The sequence below is a fragment of the Cyanistes caeruleus genome, chromosome 9 (assembly GCF_971803275.1).
Source record: "Cyanistes caeruleus chromosome 9, bCyaCae1.hap1.1, whole genome shotgun sequence".
Classification (NCBI taxonomy): domain Eukaryota; kingdom Metazoa; phylum Chordata; class Aves; order Passeriformes; family Paridae; genus Cyanistes; species Cyanistes caeruleus.
In genome coordinates this window covers 137,393-160,264 of record NC_141709.1, presented here as the reverse complement: position 1 = coordinate 160,264, position 22,872 = coordinate 137,393, and the positions used below count along the sequence as shown (strand labels likewise).

Below are 22,872 nucleotides of genomic sequence, written 5' to 3'. Positions count from 1 at the left end.
ATTTAAGTGAAGGGGTATTTTGTTTTTTATTTGGTTAGAGGCAGGGCTTGCTAAGTTTCGATGGGGGGTGGGTTTTGGGGCGTTCCTCGGAGAAGAGTTTTTGGAAGGGGGTTGCACACGTGGTTTCTTGCCTCGCTTCTCTGCACGTGCAGGGGCGCCCCCCCGCCCGCCCCGGGCTGAGCTGTGCGGCAGTGCTGCCGCCTTGTGGGCAAAGAGCGGTACTGCAGCTGTGCGCCGAGGCGGGCAGGGCCGGGCCGAGCGGGGGCCGAGCAGGGCCGAGCCGATCCGAAGCGGAGGGGGCCGAACCGAGCCGAAGTGGGACGGAAAGAGCCGAGCCGAAGCAGGACGGAAAGAGCCGAGCCGAGCCGAGCAGCGTCGGGCCCCCCCCCACTCCGGAGCCGGCCGGGAGGACCCCGGCAGAGGCGTTGACTCCAATGCCTGCCGCCGCAGGTGCGGCCGCCGCCCAGCTACGGAGCCGCTGCGCCCCGCCGCCATCGTCCTCGCCCCGGGAAAGGCGGCGGACAATCGGGCGGAGTGCTCGGAGTCGGTCGGCGTCGGCAGGTTTTTCGTTCAGGCAAGTAAGTTAGACAGACGCGTTGAGAGCAGCGGGGGCCTTAATCTTGCCTCAACAAAGATGGCCGCACAGCCGGAAGTGGCTTCAGCCACAACAAAGATGGCGGCGAGGAAGGGCGGAAGTGACGTCACGCCACGCACAAGATGGCTGCCCGATCGAGGCTGCCTTGACCTCCCAAGGATGGCGGCCAAAAAGGCGGGAAAATGGAAGGACCCCGGGCGGTGGGTGCGTGCGATTTACTGCCTGACAAACACCCCGGCGCCGACGCCGCTCCGGCGCAATTTTCCTCGGCTTTTCCGGCCGTGCGGACACGGGCTGTGCGCTCGGCGGCGCCGGGGCCGGGCGCCAGCAGGTCGGGCGCCGCCAGGCAGCGGTGAAGACGCCTCTCTCTGCCGGGGTCCTTGCCGCGGCCGCGTTCTGGGGCTTCTGGCACTCGCGACGACCCGTACCTCGCCGCCGCTGCTCTCGCTCCGTTCTCTCCCCCTCGGCCCCCCCCCGTGAAATGGCGGAAACCCCAATGGCATCGGGACCCCACGGTCGCTCCCCGGCCCCGGGACCGAAGCAGCCCGAGGAGGCGGCTGCTCTGTGTGTCGGAACGGTGAGAGCGGGGGCCGGGGCTGGGGCAGCTTATCAACCGAGTATATATTTGTAAGTATAAAGATGATCAAAATAGATATTAAAAAATATTGAAGAAAAAGGGGCTGCTTGGTTTTTATTTAGTTAGAGGCAGGGCTTTTAGATAAATAGGAAAAATACAAATAAATAAAATATTGAAAGAATGAATATATAAAGAAAAATATATACAAATCTATATATCTATAAATATATAGAGAAAAAAATATATATATATATGTAGGCGTAAAAATAAGTAATAGAAATATATACATATATGTTGATTTATAATCTATAATATGATTTCTGTACGTATAGATGGCAATATGATATCTTTTAGGATATGTTATGTGTTTTGTATATCAAGAAGGTATATAAATATGATAAAAAATATATATTAAAATATTTTTAAATACCGTTTAAGATAAAGGGACTGTTTGGTTTTTATTAGGTTAGCTTCGGGGCTTTTAAATAAATACAACAAAAATAAAAACATAGAAATGTATATTAAGTATATAAAGATATAGACGTATGTGCAACCAGAAAAGTAAAGAAATAGAAGTAATGCCAATATATACAAACAGATTTATATTTAATAGATATGTTATATATATTGATTTTATATATGTATTATATACATAATGAATATATATCATTAAAATGTATGTAATATATTTAATATATAATAACATACGTATACACGTTAAAATAATATATTTTGATACTTTATATATTGCTTGTCATATATAAATGAATATATTATATAAATTTAAACATGTGTGGTGGAAATAGATGTTAATTTGTATTTTTTTTTTATTTTCATTGTTTTGGTATGTTTCTCGGAGGCAATCCTCCCCTTGCAGCTGCTGACAGCACGGAAAAGCTGTGTGCTTCATGGTGTCTATTGCCCAGCTGGCAACGATTCCCTTGTGTTTGGTGCATTAAGTCACACCCAGCTGTGTGGGATGGCAGGTGAGCACATTGCCCGACCCTTTTAGCTTTTCTGGCTCAGGCACAACTTCCTTTCCTTTTGGATATGGAAAACAGGGAAGAGAGGGTAGTGTGACATTAGCACTAATTTCTAGCAGATTTTTAACTGCCCCTGATGCTCGTTCATCTTTGCAGTGTGGGTTTTCATGCTGACAAATCCTCTGCTTTGCCTTCTGCTCACAGTCAGCTGGGCCCTTTATTGAACAGATTTATCTGCTACAAGGCTACGCAGAAGGATGGAAAGGAGGAACACAGGGGGGAAAAAAAATAGATTCAAGGCATAGAGAAGGTAGCTGGTTTATTTGTATGACATGTAGCTTTTTTAGGATGTTTTGTTCTTTATATGGCGTTAATTTCAAAGAGAAGCCTGTGAACTTTGTGTTCCCCTTTTGGGGCTGGTTCTGGGGTAAGGGGGAAACACGAGGCCTAAGCACCTCTGGCTTATCTGTCCAAGGATCTGCCTCAGTTGTGGCTCCCATCCTTCTGAAGGACTCTTCAGCGCAGTGAGTTACCTTCTATAACTATTCATTGTTGTATTGTTGTTGTGAGACCTCATTGCTGGGTGAGAGGACCAGGGGAAATGAAAGGCTGTATGCCACTGTTACTTCATCACTGAATTCTTGCACTCTGTTAAAATCAAAACAAAAGGGATTTACACTGTCAGAAACACTTAACTGTAAGTTAAGGTAAAGGTCACAGTGCTAAAACCTAAGAGCAGATAGGGTTGAGCTCCTTTGTCTTCCCTCTCCGGCAGCTTTTGTGACTCCTGCCTCCAAGGTATCATCAGCTATCCCCTGGATCTTGCAGTGGAAGAGATGCTGAACCACCAGCTGTTCCATATTCTACACCATGTGTCTTTTTACCATGCTCCTCTGAGAAGCATCTCTCCCGTCTCTGTTTCTTTGCAGACCAGAAGGGATAAACTGGGATTCCTTTGTTCTTTTGCCTGTTAATAAAAAGGCCGCTTGTGGCTGTGTGCAGTGGCAACTGCATCACAGAATCTTAGAGGTGATTATTCACAGGTTAAGGAAATAATTCCTTTTTTTTGTCACTGCTGCACTGAATTTCATAGGCGTGTCTGTGGCTTGATGCCTAAGATATTTAAAGCAGGTTTTATTCTTACAGGGGTTTTGCACACTAAAGTGTCTGCCCAGGTTTTGTTTCCAAAAGTGAGGTATAGTGCTGGGTGTTTAATTTGGTATGTTACTTGTTCTGTTGTGTAAATAACTGCAGCTCCCTCCCTGTGCCTGTGTATTGCAGGGGCAAGCGAGCGCTGGTTATAAAGGTGGCGATAATTAGGAAGAAGCTGTTTAAGCTTGGATAAATGTTTAGAGATCATTGCTTAGGGTACTGCATAGATGTACCAGAAGGAACTGCACCCTGGAAGTGCTGTGTGTCTGAAACCGACTGCACCTGCTCAGTTTTAGCTCCTCTTTCTGACTCTGACTCTGCTCCTATTCCGACAGACCCGTCCGAGCCTGGCGTTCGCTACAGGCCTCCGCGTGGTGGGAGATGAGTCTAGGAGGAAATACCTTCAATCCACAGACGAGGCAGAAAGGACTCAGTACAAGGAGGACTGGACTCAGATGAAGGTAAAGTCCTTAACAGTCTATTTCTTCCCCATAACAAGTACTTCATTAGTGCATTCCTGGCCGTGTGCTGCAGGGCACGTTGGAAGTTACACGTGAGCGACGCTTCCGCTCGCGTCGAGGCGCACGCACGCGTTCCTCGTGCACCTTCTCCCTGCCTGACACGAGCTAACAGAGTCTGCCGAGGTGTGCCTGACCGGTTGTGAGGGCCAGATCTTTGTTGCCCTCATTTCAGTGAAGGAAACTGGAATTCCTTCTTGTATTCAGCACCACGTGTGGGTGTAAAGTTGAGCTGCCACGTGCCAGTTGAGAGCTGATTTGGTCAAGGAGAGGAATTCTTGCCTAGGAAGATTTGGCACTCCAGTTTCTCTTGCATGGCAGAGGCCACCCGAGATCGAAATGTTGCTACAAGTGTCCCGAGCTATTTCCAGTACGTACTTAAAAATGTCTGTCTGCAACTGGAGCGATTCTGTGCCTTATCCAGAGATGGTGCATTCTGGCTTTTCAGCGTGCACAGTGACGCTCCCGAGTTTTAAAGTGTCGATCTTTCTCTCGTAGGTTAAGATGGGCACAGCTCTAGGTGGCCCATAGCTTGGGGTTCATCTCAGAAGGAGGGACTTCATTTGGTCACAGAGAAGACGTGCCTTCCCTGCAAGGAGCAGCAAAGATAATGCACAGCCTCTCGGAGAGGCTTAAACTTGAGTAAATTTTTGTAGCCACTGATGCTGTTGAGGAAGGTACGTGGATTGCAGTCACCTGAGGATTGGTAACTTTTGACAGTGAGTGCAGCACTTGCCACTGGCTCCCCTCCCTGGCTGCCGTGCTGTGGGTTTTGGCAGCTGCATTGTAAAATTTGTTGGTAGATTTTGGAGTCGCTTCCCCTGTAAGCGTTCAGCCAGGGTTCCCTTTAACAAACACACTGTGTGGCAGCAGCGCGTTGCTCTTCATAAAATAGAGATAAATTTCTGTGCTTCCTTTTTTAAGCAACTGAACTGCTCAAGAAACTGCTGCCCGAGATGGTGAGGTTTGAAGCCTCTCTGGAGGAGCTGGAACTCTCTAAGGACGGGGGCTCGTGATTCACCCGTAGATTTGCGCACATGCAATGTAGCAAACCTGACTTTGATTTCAGCCAAAGCTTAATGTCACTGTCAGAAAACTGAGTATGATTTTTGGCCCATAGTTGTTTACGAATGGTGTAAGCCATTATATAATCAAGTATATCATTGAGATGTGTCTAGTAGATGTATTACGGTTATAGTGTGTGTGTGTGTGTGTGTGTGTGTGTGTGTGTGATGATTTCATTATCATACCATTTCACTGAACAGTCAAGTTCATTGGAGTGAAATCTGATTACTTGCATTTTAAAAACTTGCCCACCCCAACCCTTTTTGATTTTTTTTTCACAGGTATTTTATAGGCATATTTCAACATTTTCCTTCCTAATCCACGAGTAAAGGGAGATGTTGGGATTTGATCCAAAAGATCTTACAACCGATTTTGTGGTGAAACAGAGAAAAACCGTGAGCAGCCAACTCACTGGAAACCTGCATGTTAAACGCAGAGAAGCACAAAGTGTTTGATGCTGTTAGAGTTCAAAATAACAAGGAAAAATGGTGGGGAATTTACCTGCCTTGGAACAAAGTATGACCCCATCCCATACTCTCAGCTCCCGCTCCCCTTCCAGCGTGGCTGTGACCCGGGCTGGCCGTACCGCTCGGTGTCTCTGGACCTCACAGCATTTCTACGTGGCTGCTGCACCCGGGTCCCCAGCACGTCCTGCTCTGGCCGCCTTCCCCGAGCGGTCCCACGTGCACCAAGCGGGTGCTACAGACCACAGGGGCCTCTTGGCTGCAGAGCTGGGTGATGGGAGACAACAAAGCAATGCCCAGGATGCAGCTGTTCAAGCCAGCCTCGCCTCACGGAGCATTTCTTTCTCACCTGTCCATGGTTCTCTCTCTGTGTGTGTCTGTGCTCCTTTTTAAACTGCAGGGCTGGGAGGCCTGGCCATTCCACCGGGAGTGCTCACCCTGGGAGCACCAGTGTCTACCTTGGGAGGAAGCAAGCTGCCACCAGAATAAAAGCAGGGTGGAGCTGCTCCCACTCCAAGGCAAGAGCCTGCAAGGCCCATCCTTTGGGGACTCGTCTTTTGTGTGAAGGCACATTGTCTAGCAGAGGAAGAGGTTGGTACCTGGTGGAGCAGGGCCAAGATTCCATTTTCCCCAGGCAGCTCCCTCCTCTGCCTGCTGTAGCGCTGGCCAGGGCTGGGAGAGGAGGGGGAGTGTGTTCAGCACTGCTGCTGGAACGGAGTGGCCCTCTCAGGAGGATCCCGGTTGCTTCAGGACCTTGCTTTTGCACTGGTTTGTGTCCACAAAGGAAAGGCATGCAGAAGGCAGCACCATCACCCCAGCCCTGTAGTCTGGACCTACAAAGGCTTCCAATAAAGCCAGGTGCTGCTGTCCAGGGCAGTTGGAGTTGTTCTGTGCCTTCTTTGGGGGGGAAGAGCAAAGGCTGAGGGGGACGGGGTGGAGACTGGGGGGCTCCCGTGTCCCTTGGGGCACGCCGAGGTCCCCGCCAGAGGGAGGGACACGCTGCGCTGGAGGAGCAAGGTGAGCGGGGAATGGGGAGGGCTTGTGCTGGGTACCCTTGCCCAGAGGGGACCCCAAGCTGCCAGGAAATTCCCTGGGAGGGCTGGGTGCAGAATCCAAAAACCTGTGGAGTTGTTCTGGTTTTTACGGTAGCTATTGGCAAGGGACAGGAATTGACCTCTCCAAATCCCCTTGGAAAGGAACCCCCTCTCTGTGCACTCCGTCGTTAGGGTTTTGTTATGTCAGGAACGGCTTAGGGTTAAGAAAGTGGGTTTTGTCTTTCCACCTCTTACTTCCCTGTAAAATGGGAGTGTATAAAACACATGTGTGCATCCCTGAGGTATTAAAATGCACCGAGAGAAATTTCTGGGCCTAAGGTCCATAGAGACGAGCGCGTTCTGCGCTCGGGGTTGAGTAGGGATTTATATTTTTGTCATTCTGACCTGTTAGCTGAAAGAATTGGGAGAGTTTCCAAGAGAAAGAAATGCAAATTTCAAAAAGCAGAATGTTAGAAAGAGAAATATATAAATGTATACATGTAAAAAAAAATATAGGGAAGCTAGGTAGATCTATATATAGAGAGAGAGAGCCATAAAAAAGAAAGAAATACAAGTAATCCAAGTCTACACAAGTAGATTAATATTCAGTATGAAAACTATATGGATAGATGCTAATATAATATATTTTAATATCAGTTCTGTATGATATCTCTGTGTATAGATAAAGAAGATCAATATGATAGACATAAATATTACAAAAATTTAAATGTAGGGTCCTTTTGTAATTTATTTGGATAGAGGCATGGCATATAAATGAATAATACAGAAATGAAAATATACACATCTATAAGAAAGAAATAAATATAGGGAGATAGATAGATAGATAGATAGATAGATAGATAGATAGATAGAGAAAGAGAGAGAAAGATAGAGAGATATAGCCATAGAAAAGAAATAAACACAAATTTTCTATATCTAGACAAGGTGGTTAATATTCAATATGAAAAATATACGGATAGATGGTAATGTATTTTAATATCTGTTGTGCATTATATCTCTGTGTGTATAAATAAAGAAAATCAATATAGAAATAGATATTATAAATAGGTATAGGGAGATATATATATATAGAGAGAGAGAGCGCCATAAAAAAGAAGTAAATGCAGATAATCTAAATCTAGAAAAGTCGATTAATATTCAGTATGAAAACTATATGGATAGATGCTAATATATTTTAATATCAGTTACGTCTGATATCTATGTGTATAGATAAAGAAGATCAATATGATAGAAATAAATATTACAAATATTTAAATGTAGGGTCCTTTTGTTATTTTTTTGGATAGATGCATGGCATATAAATGAATAATATAGAAATCAAAATATACACATCTATAATAAAGAAATGTATATAGGGTGATAGATCGGGAGATAGATAGATAGGGAGATAGATAGATAGATAGATAGATAGGGAGATAGATAGATAGATAGATAGATAGATAGATAGATAGATAGATAGATAGATAGATAGATAGATAGATAGAGCCATAAAAGAAGAAATAAATACCAGTAATCCAAATCTGGACAAGTAAATTAATGATCAGTATGAAAACTATATAGATAGGTGGTAATGTACTTTAATATCTGTTATGCATTATATCTGTGTGTATAAATATAGAAGATCAATATTATAGAAAAATATATTAATTTTTTTATACAAGGGGCTTTTCTTTTTTTATTTAATTAAAGGCATGGCATTTAAATGAATAATATAGAAATGAAAATATACACATCTATAAGAAAGAAATATATGTAGTGAGATAGATAGATAGATAGATAGATAGATAGATAGATATAGATAGATAGATAGATAGATAGATAGATAGATAGATAGATAGAGCCATAAATGAAGAAATAAATACCAGTAATCCAAATCTGGACAAGTAAATTAATGATCAGTATGAAAACTATAGGGATAGATGGTAATGTACTTTAATATCTGTTATGCATTGTATCTGTGTGTACAAATATAGAAGATCAATATTATAGAAATAGATATTAAAAACAGTTAAAACAAGGGTTTAATTGTTTTTTATTTGGTTAGAGGCTTAGAGGAAGGGCTTTTAAATGATTAATATAGAAATGAAAATATACACATCTATAATAAATAAATAAATATAGGGAGATATATCTATGTATAAATTGAAATAAAAACCAAAAAACCCCCAAGTAATCTAAAACTAGACAAGTAGATTAATATTCAATATGAAAAATATATGGATAGACGTTCATATATTTTTATATTGATTATGCATTATATCTATGTGTAAAAATATAGATTAATATGATAGAAATAAATATTAATTACATTTAAATTGATGAGTTCGGTGGGAGAAATGCAGCACTCAATATGAATGATCAGCAAGTCTCGTTTATTGATAACTCTAACACCACTTATATAGCATCAATAATTAGGCTCATACATAGTGCAAAAAGCAAGCTCATTATTGGATACTTCATTTAAGGTCAACTCCACCTAATTCTACATTCCTGTGATCGCTCATCTATGCTGAATTCACATTCTTCTGATCACAGCGTCCTGCTCTCAGTTAACAGCTATCACCAAGGCCTTCCTGACTTTGCAACATCTCACACCAACTGTACTCTATTGTCTAATTCTTTCCCAGCTAACTGCTGCATGGGAATATGACCTTTGCTCTCTAGCCATTCCTCTATAATTCCCCTGTTTTCTTTTTGTACTAACAAAACTGTAGAAGTAGCCTTTTTTACCATGTTTTGCAAGCATTGCAGTATGCAAGGAATAAACAATAACACAATCACAATGATCAATATAACAACAATTGCCATTTGTGCCAAATTTTTTAACCATCCTGTGAGACCTAGGGATTGAAACCATTCCTCTAAAGGATTTGTTTCTATGGTTAATTTTTTCATATTGCTCTGTAGTTGTTGAAGACGAGCATAAATAGACATTGAATGATCAGAAAGATTCATGCAACACATCCCATCAAAATCCTCACAGCCATGGCCTTGTGCTAATAGCAAAAAATCAATAGCAGCTCTATTCTGCAATACAGCATGCCTAACACTGTTCATATCCGAAAGCAAATCAGACAAAACCTTTGATGTAATATTAAACTGTTTTCCTGTTTATTTAAACTTTAATATCTGTTATGCATTGTATCTGTTCGTACAAATATAGAAAATCAGTATAATAGAAATAGATATTAAAAACAGTTAAAACAAGGGTTTAATTGTTTTTTATTTGGTTAGAGGCTTAGAGGAAGGGCTTTTAAATGATTAATATAGAAATGAAAATATACACATCTATAATAAATAAATAAATATAGGGAGATATATCTATGTATAAATTGAAATAAAAACCAAAAAACCCCCAAGTAATCTAAAACTAGACAAGTAGATTAATATTCAATATGAAAAATATATGGATAGACGTTCATATATTTTTATATTGATTATGCATTATATCTATGTGTAAAAATATAGATTAATATGATAGAAATAAATATTAATTACATTTAAATGAAGGGGTATTTTGTTTTTTATTTGGTTAGAGGCAGGACTTGCTAAGTTTCGATGGGGGGTGGGTTTTGGGGCGTTCCTCGGAGAAGAGTTTTTGGAAGGGGGTTGCACACGTGGTTTCTTGCCTCGCTTCTCTGCACGTGAGCTGTGCGGCAGTGCTGCCGCCTTGTGGGCACAGAGCGGTACTGCAGCTGTGCGCCGAGGCGGGCGGGGCCGGGCCGAGCGGGGGCCGAGCAGGGCCGAGCCGATCCGAAGCGGAGGGGGCCGAACCGAGCCGCGGCAGGCCGGAAAAAGCCGAGCCGAAGTGGGACGGAAAGAGCCGAACCGAAGTGGGCCGGAAAGAGCCGAACCGAGCCGAGCCGAGCTGCGTCGGGCCCCCCCCCCACCTCCGGAGCCGGCCGGGAGGACCCCGGCAGAGGCGTTGACTGGTTAATATTCAATATGAAAAATATACGGATAGATGGTAATGTATTTTAATATCTGTTGTGCATTATATCTCTGTGTGTATAAATAAAGAAAATCAATATTATAGAAATAGATATTATAAATCTTTCAATCAAGGGAATTACTGGTTTTTATTTGGTTACAGGCATGGCCTTTAAATGAATAATATAGAAATGAAAATATACACATCTATAATAAAGAAAGAGATATAGGGAGATATATATATATAGAGATAGAGCCATAAAAAAGAAGTAAATACAGATAATCTAAATCTAGAAAAGTCGATTAATATTCAGTATGAAAACTATAAGGATAGATGCTAATATAATATATTTTAATATCTGTTATGTATGATATCTATGTGTATAGATAAAGAAGATCAACATGATAGAAATAAATATTACAAATATTTAAATGTAGGGGCTTTTTGTTTTTTATTTATATAGAGGCATGGCATTTAAATGAATAATATAGAAATGAAAATATACACATCTATAATAAAGAAATGTATATAGGGTGATAGATATGGAGATAGATAGATAGGGAGATAGATAGATAGATAGATAGATAGATAGATAGATAGATAGATAGATAGATAGATAGATAGATAGAGCCATAAAAGAAGAATTAAATACCAGTAATCCAAATCTGGACAAGTAAATTAATGATCAGTATGAAAACTATATAGATAGATTGTAATGTACATTAATATCTGTTATGCATTGTATCTGTGTGTTTAAATATAGAAGATCAATATTTTAGAAAAATATATTAATTTTTTTAAACAAGGGGCTTTTCTTTTTTTATTTAATTAAAGGCATGGCATTTAAATGAATAATATAGAAATGAAAATATACACATCTATAAGAAAGAAATATATGTAGTGAGAGAGATAGATAGATAGATAGATAGATAGATAGATAGAGAAAGAGAGAGAGAGAGAGATAAAGAGATACAGCCATAGAAAAGAAATAAACACAAATTATCTATATCTAGACAAGCTGGTTAATATTCAATATGAAAAATATACGGATAGATGGTAATGTATTTTAATATCTGTTGTGCATTATATCTCTGTGTGTATAAATAAAGAAAATCAATATTATACAAATAGATATTATAAATCTTTCAATCAAGGGAATTACTGGTTTTTATTTGGTTGCAGGCATGGCCTTTAAATGAATAATATAGAAATGAAAATATACACATCTATAATAAAGAAAGAGATATAGGGAGATATATATATATAGAGAGAGAGAGAGAGCCATAAAAAAGAAGTAAATACAGATAATCTAAATCTAGAAAAGTCGATTAATATTCAGTATGAAAACTATATGGATAGATGCTAATATAATATATTTTAATATCAATTATGTATGATATCTATGTGTATAGATAAAGAAGATCAATGTGATAGAAATAAATATTACAAATATTTAAATGTAGGGGCTTTTTGTTTTTTATTTGTATAGATGCATGGCATTTAAATGAATAATATAGAAATCAAAAGATACACATCTATAATAAAGAAATGTATATAGGGTGATAGATATGGAGATATATAGATAGGGAGATATATAGATAGATAGGTAGGTAGGTAGATAGATAGATAGATAGATAGATAGATAGATAGAGAGAGAGAGAGAGAGAGAGAGAGAGCCATAAAAGAAGAAATAAATACCAGTAATCCAAATCTGGACAAGTAAATTAATGATCAGTATGAAAATTATATAGATAGATGGTAATGTACTTTAATATCTGTTATGCATTGTATCTGTGTGTATAAATATAGAAGATCAATATTTTAGAAAAATATATTAATTTTTTTAAACAAGGGGCTTTTCTTTTTTTATTTAATTAAAGGCATGGCATTTAAATGAATAATATAGAAATGAAAATATACACATCTATAAGAAAGAAATATATGTAGTGAGATAGATAGATAGATAGATAGATAGATAAATAGATAGATAGATAGATAGATAGATAGATAGATAGATAGATAGATAGATAGATAGAGAGAAAGAGAGAAAGAGAGAAAGAGAGAAAGAGAGAAAGAGAGATAGAGAGATACAGCCATAAAAAAGAAATAAACACAAATTATCTATATCTAGACAAGCTGGTTAATATTCAATATGAAAAATATACGGATAGATGGTAATGTATTTTAATATCTGTTGTGCATTATATCTCTGTGTGTATAAATAAAGAAAATCAATATTATAGAAAGAGATATTATAAATCCTTCAATCAAGGGAATTACTGGTTTTTATTTGGTTACAGGCATGGCATTTAAGTGAATAATATAGAAATGAAAATATACATATCTATAATAAAGAAATAGATATAGGGAGATATATATATATAGAGATAGAGCCATAAAAAAGAAGTAAATACAGATAATCTAAATCTAGAAAAGTCGATTAATATTCAGTATGAAAACTATATGGATAGATGCTAATATAATATATTTTAATATCAGTTATGTCTGATATCTATGTGTATAGATAAAGAAGATCAATGTGATAGAAATAAATATTACAAATATTTAAATGTAGGGGCTTTTTGTTTTTTATTTGTATAGAGGCATGGCATTTAAATGAATAATATAGAAATCAAAATATACACATCTATAATAAAGAAATGTATATAGGGTGATAGATATGGAGATATATAGATAGGTAGGTAGGTAGATAGATAGATAGATAGATAGATAGATAGATAGATAGATAGATAGATAGATAGAGAGAGCGAGCCATAAAAGAAGAAATAAATACCAGTAATACAAATCTGGACAAGTAAATTAATGATCAGTATGAAAATTATATAGATAGATTGTAATGTACTTTAATATCTGTTATGCATTGTATCTGTGTGTATAAATATAGAAGATTAATATTTTAGAAAAATATATTAATTTTTTTAAACAAGGCGCTTTTCTTTTTTTATTTAATTAAAGGCATGGCATTTAAATGAATAATATAGAAATGAAAATATACACATCTATAAGAAAGAAATATATGTAGTGAGAGAGAGAGAGAGAGAGATAGATAGATAGATAGATAGATAGATAGATAGATAGAGAAAGAGAGAGAGAGAGAGATAAAGAGATACAGCCATAAAAAAGAAATAAACACCAATTATCTATATCTAGACAAGCTGGTTAATATTCAGTATGAAAAATATACGGATAGATGGTAATGTATTTTAATATCTGTTGTGCATTATATCTCTGTGTGTATAAATAAAGAAAATCAATATTATAGAAATAGGTATTTTAAATCTTTCAATCAAGGGAATTACTGGTTTTTATTTGGTTACAGGCATGGCATTTAAGTGAATAATATAGAAATGAAAATATACACATCTATAATAAAGAAATAGATATAGGGAGATATAGAGACAGGGAGAGAGAGAGCCATAAAAAATAAATAAGTACAGATAATCTAAATCTAGAAAAATCGATTAATATTCAGTATGAAAACTCTATGGATAGATGCTAATATAATATATTTTAATATTAGTTATGTCTGATTTCTATGTGTATAGATAAAGAAGATCAATATGATAGAAATAAATATTACAAATATTTAAATGTAGGGGCTTTTTGTTTTTTATTTGGATAGAGGCATGGCATTTAAATGAATAATATAGAAATGAAAATATACAGATCTATAATAAAGAAATAAATATAGGGATATAGATAGTTAGATAGATAGATAGAGAGATAGATAGATAGAGCCATAAAAAAGAAATAAATACCAGTAATCCAAAGCTGGATAAGTTAATTAATGATCAGTATGAAAGCTATACAGATAGATATACAGATAGGTAATGTACTTTAATATCTGTTATGCATTATATCTGTTCGTACAAATATAGAAAATCAGTATAATAGAAATAGATATTAAAAACATTTAAAACAAGGGTTTAATTGTTTTTTGATTTGGTTAGAGGCTTAGAGGCAGGGCTTTTAAATGATTAATATAGAAATGAAAATATACAGGTCTATAATAAAGGAATAAATATAGGGAGATATATCTATATGTAATTTTAAATAAAAACCAAAAAAAAACAAGTAATCTAAAACTAGACAAGTAGATTAATATTCAGTTTGAAAAATATATGGATAGACGTTCATATATTTTTATATTGATAATGCATTATATCTATGTGTATAAATATAGCTCAATTTGATAGAAATAAATATTAATTACATTTAAGTGAAGGGGTATTTTGTTTTTTATTTGGTTAGAGGCAGGGCTTGCTAAGTTTCGATGGGGGGTGGGTTTTGGGGCGTTCCTCGGAGAAGAGTTTTTGGAAGGGGGTTGCACACGTGGTTTCTTGCCTCGCTTCTCTGCACGTGCAGGGGCGCCCCCCCGCCCGCCCCGGGCTGAGCTGTGCGGCAGTGCTGCCGCCGTGTGGGCACAGAGCGGTACTGCAGCTGTGCGCCGAGGCGGGCGGGGCCGGGCCGAGCGGGGGCCGAGCAGGGCCGAGCCGATCCGAAGCGGAGGGGGCCGAGCCGAGCCGAAGCGGGACGGAAAAAGCCGAGCCGAAGTGGGACGGAAAGAGCCGAGCCGAGCCGAGCCGCGTCAAGCCCCCCCCCACTCCGGAGCCGGCCGGGAGGACCCCGGCAGAGGCGTTGACTCCAATGCCTGCCGCCGCAGGTGCGGGCGCCGCCCAGCTACGGAGCCGCTGCGCCCCGCCGCCATCGTCCTCGCCCCGGGAAAGGCGGCGGACAATCGGGCGGAGTGCTCGGAGTCGGTCGGCGTCGGCAGGTTTTTCGTTCAGGCAAGTAAGTTAGACAGACGCGTTGAGAGCAGCGGGGGCCTTAATCTTGCCTCAACAAAGATGGCCGCGCAGCCGGAAGTGGCTTCAGCCACAACAAAGATGGCGGCGAGGAAGGGCGGAAGTGACGTCACGCCACGCACAAGATGGCTGCCCGGTCGTGGCCGGCTTGACCTCCCAAGGATGGCCGCCAAAAAGGCGGGAAAATGGAAGGACCCCCGGGCGGTGGGTGCGTGGGATTTACTGCCTGACAAACACCCCGGCGCCGACGCCGCTCCGGCGCAATTTTCCGCGGCTTTTCCGGCCGTGCGGACACGGGCTGTGCGCTTGGCGGCGCCGGGGCCGGGCGCCAGCAGGTCGGGCGCCGACAGGCAGCGGTGAAGACGCCTCTCTCTGCCGGGGTCCTTGCCGCGGCCGCGTTCTGGGGCTTCTGGCACTCGCGACGACCCGTACCTCGCCGCCGCTGCTCTCGCTCCGTTCTCTCCCCCTCGGCCCCCCCCCGTGAAATGGCGGAAACCCCAATGGCATCGGGACCCAACGGTCGCTCCCCGGCCCCGGGACCGAAGCAGCCCGAGGAGGCGGCTGCTCTGTGTGTCGGAACGGTGAGAGCGGGGGCCGGGGCTGGGGCAGCTTATCAACCGAGTATATATTTGTAAGTATAAAGATGATCAAAATAGATATTAAAAAATATTGAAGAAAAAGGGGCTGCTTGGTTTTTATTTAGTTAGAGGCAGGGCTTTTAGATAAATAGGAAAAATACAAATAAATAAAATATTGAAAGAATGAATATATAAAGAAAAATATATACAAATCTATATATCTATAAATATATAGAGAAAAAAATATATATATATATGTAGGCATAAAAATAAGTAATAGAAATATATACATATATGTTGATTTATAATCTATAATATGATTTCTGTACGTATAGATGGCAATATGATATCTTTTAGGATATGTTATGTGTTTTGTATATCAAGAAGGTATATAAATATGATAAAAAATATATATTAAAATATTTTTAAATACCGTTTAAGATAAAGGGACTGTTTGGTTTTTATTAGGTTAGCTTCGGGGCTTTTAAATAAATACAACAAAAATAAAAACATAGAAATGTATATTAAGTATATAAAGATATAGACGTATGTGCAACCAGAAAAGTAAAGAAATAGAAGTAATGCCAATATATACAAACAGATTTATATTTAATAGATATGTTATATATATTGATTTTATATATGTATTATATACATAATGAATATATATCATTAAAATGTATGTAATATATTTAATATATAATAACATACGTATACACGTTAAAATAATATATTTTGATACTTTATATATTGCTTGTCATATATAAATGAATATAGTATATAAATTTAAACATGTGTGGTGGAAATAGATGTTAATTTGTATTTTTTTTTTATTTTCATTGTTTTGGTATGTTTCTGGGAGGCAATCCTCCCCTTGCAGCTGCTGACAGCACGGAAAAGCTGTGTGCTTCGTGGTGTCTATTGCCCAGCTGGCAACGATTCCCTTGTGTTTGGTGCATTAAGTCACACCCAGCTGTGTGGGATGGCAGGTGAGCACATTGCCCGACCCTTTTAGCTTTTCTGGCTCAGGCACAACTTCCTTTCCTTTTGGATATGGAAAACAGGGAAGAGAGGGTAGTGTGACATTAGCACTAATTTCTAGCAGATTTTTAACTGCCCCTGATGCTCGTTCATCTTTGCAGTGTGGGTTTTCATGCTGACAAATCCTCTGCTTTGCCTTCTGCTCACAGTCAGCTAGGCCCTTTATTGAACAGATTTATCTGCTACAAGGCTACGCAGAAGGATGGAAAGGAGGAACACAGGGGGGAAAAAAAATAGATTCAAGGCATAGAGAAGGTAGCTGGTTTATTTGTATGACATGTAGCTTTTTTAGGATGTTTTGTTCTTTATATGGCGTTAATTTCAAAGAGAAGCCTGTGAACTTTGTGTTCCCCTTTTGGGGCTGGTTCTGGGGTAAGGGGGAAACACGAGGCCTAAGCACCTCTGGCTTATCTGTCCAAGGATCTGCCTCAGTTGTGGCTCCCATCCTTCTGAAGGACTCTTCAGCGCAGTGAGTTACCTTCTATAACTATTCATTGTTGTATTGTTGTTGTGAGACCTCATTGCTGGGTGAGAGGACCAGGGGAAATGAAAGGCTGTATGCCACTGTTACTTCATCACTGAATTCTTGCACTCTGTTAAAATCAAAACAAAAGGGATTTACACTGTCAGAAACACTTAACTGTAAGTTAAGGTAAAGGTCACAGTGCTAAAACCTAAGAGCAGATAGGGTTGAGCTCCTTTGTCTTCCCTCTCCGGCAGCTTTTGTGACTCCTGCCTCCAAGGTATCATCAGCTATCCCCTGGATCTTGCAGTGGAAGAGATGCTGAACCACCAGCTGTTCCATATTCTACACCATGTGTCTTTTTACCATGCTCCTCTGAGAAGCATCTCTCCCGTCTCTGTTTCTTTGCAGACCAGAAGGGATAAACTGGGATTCCTTTGTTCTTTTGCCTGTTAATAAAAAGGCCGCTTGTGGCTGTGTGCAGTGGCAACTGCATCACAGAATCTTAGAGGTGATTATTCACAGGTTAAGGAAATAATTCCTTTTTTTGTCACTGCTGCACTGAATTTCATAGGCGTGTCTGTGGCTTGATGCCTAAGATATTTAAAGCAGGTTTTATTCTTACAGGGGTTTTGCACACTAAAGTGTCTGCCCAGGTTTTGTTTCCAAAAGTGAGGTATAGTGCTGGGTGTTTAATTTGGTATGTTACTTGTTCTGTTGTGTAAATAACTGCAGCTCCCTCCCTGTGCCTGTGTATTGCAGGGGCAGGCGAGCGCTGGTTATAAAGGTGGTGATAATTAGGAAACAAGGCCTCCATTCTTGGTCTCGGGCTGTTTCAAATGGGGAGGGATCAGTGTCCTGACTTCTCTCCCTCAGAGGCAGGGTTCCTAGACGAGGTGACCCAGGACAGCTTCGTGCTGGGCCCGGGCTACGACCGCCCCTACCAGCTGGAGCCCGCGGTGAGGGAGCCCAAGAGCATCCAGCTGTACCAGCACCTCAACCTCAAGAGCTGCATCTGGACCTTCGACGCTTATTACGACATGACCGAGTTAACTGATGTCTGTGGGGGCTCTGTCACCGCTGACTTCCAGGTGAGAGGCCCATCCAGAGCTCTCCAGGTATCCCAGATCTCTCTCAGTTCTCAGGCACAGCTCTGCCGTGTGTGGAGCTGCTGCTCTGCCCTGCACAGGTGGAGCGTGGCTTTCCCCCCACCCTCACCTGGAAGAAAACAGTGCTGTGTGCATTTATTTCATTTATTTTCCATTTCATTCATTTTCCATTTATTTTATTCTCTAAATCTTCAGAGTGCCAGGAAAATACTGGTTTCTTTTAATGTAGGGCCGTACTGGAAATACAAAACGTTCTCAGCTGGGCTCCCTTTTATAAGTTTGACTGTGTTCTCGGCCAATAGAAATGAGCAGAGGCGGCTCAGGCCATGCTCCACAACATGGGATATTTTGGCTCATTCCCTAATTAAGAGACCAGAAGCCAAAAATGTTCCTCTAGAAACGAGTGGCTTTCCCTGTTTGGGGTGTCTCACTGTCCTCTCCTGGCTGCGTTATCCACGTGCAGCCCACTCCATCTCCCCCAGGCTCTCCCATTAAATTGCTTGGACCAGCATCATCTCTCTTAATTCCTGCCAGCCTGGAACTAGTTCATGAAGTTTCCTTTTATAGCTCCAATTGTTTGCACAAACCCAGAGGAGCCGCCTGGCCGGAGAAACTGCCCAGTGGAGCATGTGGAGCCTGGCCCCAGCCAGGCTGGAACATCTCCCCGAATTCTCCAGGGCCTGCAAAGTACAGCTGCACTCTGCAGATAATAAATGGAGAGCTCTGGGAGGCCTGAGCAAGCAGAATTGCTCATTTTTAATTCACAGCCTTGGAAATCAGGGGGGTTTTGAGGTGAAATTGTGCCCAGAGTTCCTTTGTCCCATGGTCCCAGGGAGCCTTAGCACTGCCCCCGCATTACAACGCCGGTTTGTCTGAGGTACCTGCACGTAAAGAACGTCCAGAGTCACCTCTGACTTCACTGCAAGGCGCATAACCCCCTTTCTGGGGTTTTATTGCCAGGTAAGGGACTCTGCTCAGTCCTTCCTGACAGTCCACGTCCCTCTCTACGTGTCCTACATCTGTGTGACGGCACCGAGGGGCTGGGCTTCCCCGGAGCACCGCAGCGAGATGGAGTTCTCCTTCTTCTACGACACCGTTCTCTGGAGGACAGGTGAGCCTGAGGCGCTCCAAGGGCTATGGAAGAAGTGGTTCCTTCATGTTTTCCCCTTAGCTCCTGCACTGCCCCCAGAGTCCTGAGGGAGCGGGGAACTCGGAATATTGCCTTCCTCTGTGCTTGCGGGGGGCTTAGGCAGCCGGTGGCTGACGGAGGGAGCGTGCAGCTGGCTCACTGGAGGCTGATCCCAGCTGAACCCTGCCTTGTGGAGGTGTCCCAAGCGCTTCTGGGGCTGGCAGAGCCCAGCAGAGGAGAGCGAGGGTGCTGTGTGGGCTCCCAGTGGCGCTTGCTGTCCTTGCAGGGATCCAGACGGACAGCGCGCTCTCGGCCTGCCTGCAGATAATCCCCATCTACATCCGCGAGGACGGCCGGCCGGTCATCGAGTTCAAGATGCAGGCCAAGTTCAGAGGTGAGGGCAGCGATCCTGGCAGGGACACAGAGCAGGGTCACACAGAGCTCTGCTCTGACGGCACAGGCAGCGGAACGAGTCCCCGTCCCCGCCGGGAGCCCCTCTGCCCCTGCGAGGTGGGGCCTCTCCGCGCTCTGCCTCCCGTCACCTCCTTGTCCTCCCCCAGGGCTGTTTGTCATGGAGCACCACAGCCTGCCAGGTGTCAGGTCCTCTTTGGTAACTCCAGAGCACCTGGGAGGCATCGAATTTGCCCTGCAGCTGCTGTGGAGCGCTCAGACTTTTGATTCTCCCTACCAGCTCTGGAGAGCAACCAGCTCCTACAACAGGTGAGGGCTGGGGGTGCAGTCCCCTCCAGCAGCTTCCCCCACAGCACCACGTTCTCCCTGGCACCCCTCCAGCAGCCACGCCAGCAATAGCACGGAATGCTCAGGAGCTTGGTCAGAGCTGGAGCACCGTTGTACTGCGAGAAAAATCAGCTCAGCCTCTTGGAAAGGAATGTTTCCAGCAGTGCGGCCTGTGGATAGACTGATCCCAGAGTCACACTTGTCCCTCGGGGACTGCTGGATGACATTGCTGGGGCAAGGGAGAGGTGCTGCCCTGGGTGAAGGGCTTTGAGCTGTGCTTGGTGGCTGCAGGGTCTTCTGTCTGTTCCCAGGAAGGATTACTCTGGAGGATACACCATCTTCCTGATGCCCTGCACGGTGCAGCTCACGCCGCCGTGGGCAGAGCCTGGAGCCAAGCCCCTGCCCTGCCCTGCCCGGCTCACGCTCCCGAGCGGTAAGAGGGCAGGAGGGCAGGCTCGGCCCCTTTGGGGTGCACACCCGTCCAAACCTCATCTCCCCTTTGTTTCCTTCCTTGTCCCAGTTGCAGGTTTTTGATCCCGATCGCCTTCCGGCAGACAAACCGCCCACTTCCAGTTGTTTACTCCCTGAACACGGAGTTTCAGCTCTGTAACAACGAGAAGGTTTTTCTAATGGACCCCACCAAATCGGAAAGGTCTCTGGCAGAAATGGATTACAAGGGGGCTTTATCCAAGGGTAGGATTTACCTCTCCTCTTCTGCCTGTGCCCAGCATTTCTGCTTTCACAGCTTCCATTCCCTGGAGAGGAAAGGGCAGAACCCACGTGTAGCTTTGCCTCTTCTACAGCAGTAATTGACATCTTACAGCCCTGTGAAAGAACAGCGTGCTCTGGCACCGCGTTTTGTCACTCCCACACACCGAGCCCTTCCCAAACAACCCCAACCCTTCTGAACACGGACACTTGGCTCTGGCAGCGTTTTCCTGCTTGGGAAATTTCACCTGCCCCTCTTTGTCCCGACCTCCCCCCGGGCAGATCCTGTACCGGCGCGTGCTCTGGCCCCCCGAACAAAACCTCAACGCCGCTTACAAGCTGCAGCTGGAGAAGGTCTACCTGTGCACAGGCAGGGCTGGCCACGTGCCCCTCTTCGACCCCACGGGCACCGTCTACAACCAGGGGCCCCAGTACGGCTGCATCCAGCCCCACAAGTACCTGAAGCACCGATTCCTCCTCCTGGTGAGTGTTCTGCTCCTGCTTCTTCCCGTTTGGGATTTGCTCTGGCAACCGGCAGGCGGTGGCTGCAAAGGGATGAGGAAGGGAGCCCGTGGGGGATGTTTTGTGCTGCTGCTGCTGCTGCTGCCAGCTGTGAACACCAGATCAGTTTTCCCCCACCCTTTGAGTGTGTTCCTCAATCGGTGCCCACGTGTACGTGTGGAGATGGGGCATTCGGACTAGATCCCTGACACAGGTGTTTGGTGGGGCTCTGGCTTCCAGCCTCCCTTGGGAAAGCAGACAGCATCCCTCACCACACTTCTCTGACTTTCCAGCACCGAAACCAGACAGAAGTGACGGGTAAGTATTTCCACGCTGTGCCTTTTGACTCTGCCCACTTTGCTTCCCAGCTGTCCGAGTTCCACTCGGTGAGCAGCATGCCCGGAGTTGATGGATTTACTCTCAAGGTGGATGCTCTCTACCAGGTATGGAGTACCCAGTGCTTTTGGTAGCCCAAAATGGACTCCTCTGTCCAGGACCTCCCGAACACTTGGTGAATTGTAGACTCTGGGCCTTCACACTTCACCTCTGATACAAGAAATGAAGATGAGGATGTTAGTCCCGTAATTTCATTTTTTTTTTCCCCTGAGGCACTCATGAGAAAGCTCTTTAAAAACACTTTATTCGTGTTCCTGAAGGAATTAATGCCATTGCAAAGGCAGGACACCTCGCTGGGTGGTGCGTGCTCCCGAGGAGCTTCCCTTGAACAGCGAGGTGGAGCTGCCCCGGGGCGCCCCGAAGGCGGCGGGCGGCCGCTGCTGCACCGTCAGGAACCTTCATCCACCGAGGGACAGCGGCGGCCTCTGCCAGGGCCAGGGCAGGGAAGTGAAGCAGGTGCACTTGCAAGTCATACGGGTATTTTTTTAGTCTGGTGAGGAGGGGCAGCTGTCAATTCCCCCTGCTCCCGTCTTAGCGACTGCACCGCCGCCCTTCCTCCGTGCTGCTCCAGCTCTCCCGGGCTTAACTGGGCAGGGTGGCGAAGGCATCTGCCACCCCCGTGAGCCAGCCGAGGAGCAGCCGGGTTCCTCGTTGGCCTCCGGAAGAGAGTAAAGCTAAAATACAAAACCCGCTGTGATCGGGGTGTCCCTTCTTGCGCCGCCCCGCCGGTCTCCCTCATTCCCCTGGGGCGCGGCGGGCCGGAGCCCCACGGAGCTGCTGCGCCGGGGAAGGGAAGGAGGGAGACGCGGGCGCCCAGCTCGGCTCGGGCCCCGCCGCGGCCTCGGGGCCGGCGGAGCGGGGGGCCCGGGCCGGGAGCGCTCCGGGGCTGCGGGACCGGCCGGGCCCAGGCGGGGGCGCCGCGTCCGAACCGGGACCCGCAGCGCTCCCGCAGCCGGCGCCGCCCTCCCGCCGCGATGCCGAGCCCGGGACCGAGCCCGATCCGCCCCACGGGGGAGAGGCGGCACCGCCCGGGACCGCAGGGC

The 22,872-nt window shown here is 43.8% G+C and overlaps 1 protein-coding gene and 1 long non-coding RNA gene across 7 annotated transcripts in view; both read left to right on the top strand.

Annotated features, from left to right (window-relative positions):
* Positions 1-22,872, top strand: part of LOC147651400 (uncharacterized) — a 132,537-nt gene that overhangs the window by 19,918 nt on the left and 89,747 nt on the right. The gene's annotated exons all lie outside the window — the stretch shown is intronic.
* On the top strand, positions 713-22,516 carry LOC147651405 (extracellular matrix organizing protein FRAS1-like). Of its 6 annotated transcripts, none has more exons than XM_086901750.1 (7): positions 713-1,222; positions 16,625-16,733; positions 18,125-18,339; positions 19,318-19,880; positions 20,047-20,206; positions 20,536-20,657; positions 20,745-22,516. In XM_086901750.1, exons 2-4 carry the CDS (start codon positions 16,727-16,729, stop codon positions 19,552-19,554), a joined length of 459 nt encoding a protein of 152 aa, XP_086757876.1. In that variant the 5' UTR covers positions 713-1,222; positions 16,625-16,726; the 3' UTR covers positions 19,555-19,880; positions 20,047-20,206; positions 20,536-20,657; positions 20,745-22,516. The 6 variants fall into 6 exon arrangements, 4 of the variants coding, with proteins under 4 accessions (XP_086757876.1, XP_086757877.1, XP_086757875.1 ...); XM_086901751.1 differs by lacking the exon at positions 713-1,222 and adding an exon at positions 14,842-15,797; XM_086901749.1 differs by lacking the exon at positions 713-1,222 and adding an exon at positions 15,541-15,797 and having other exon boundaries at positions 16,607-16,733.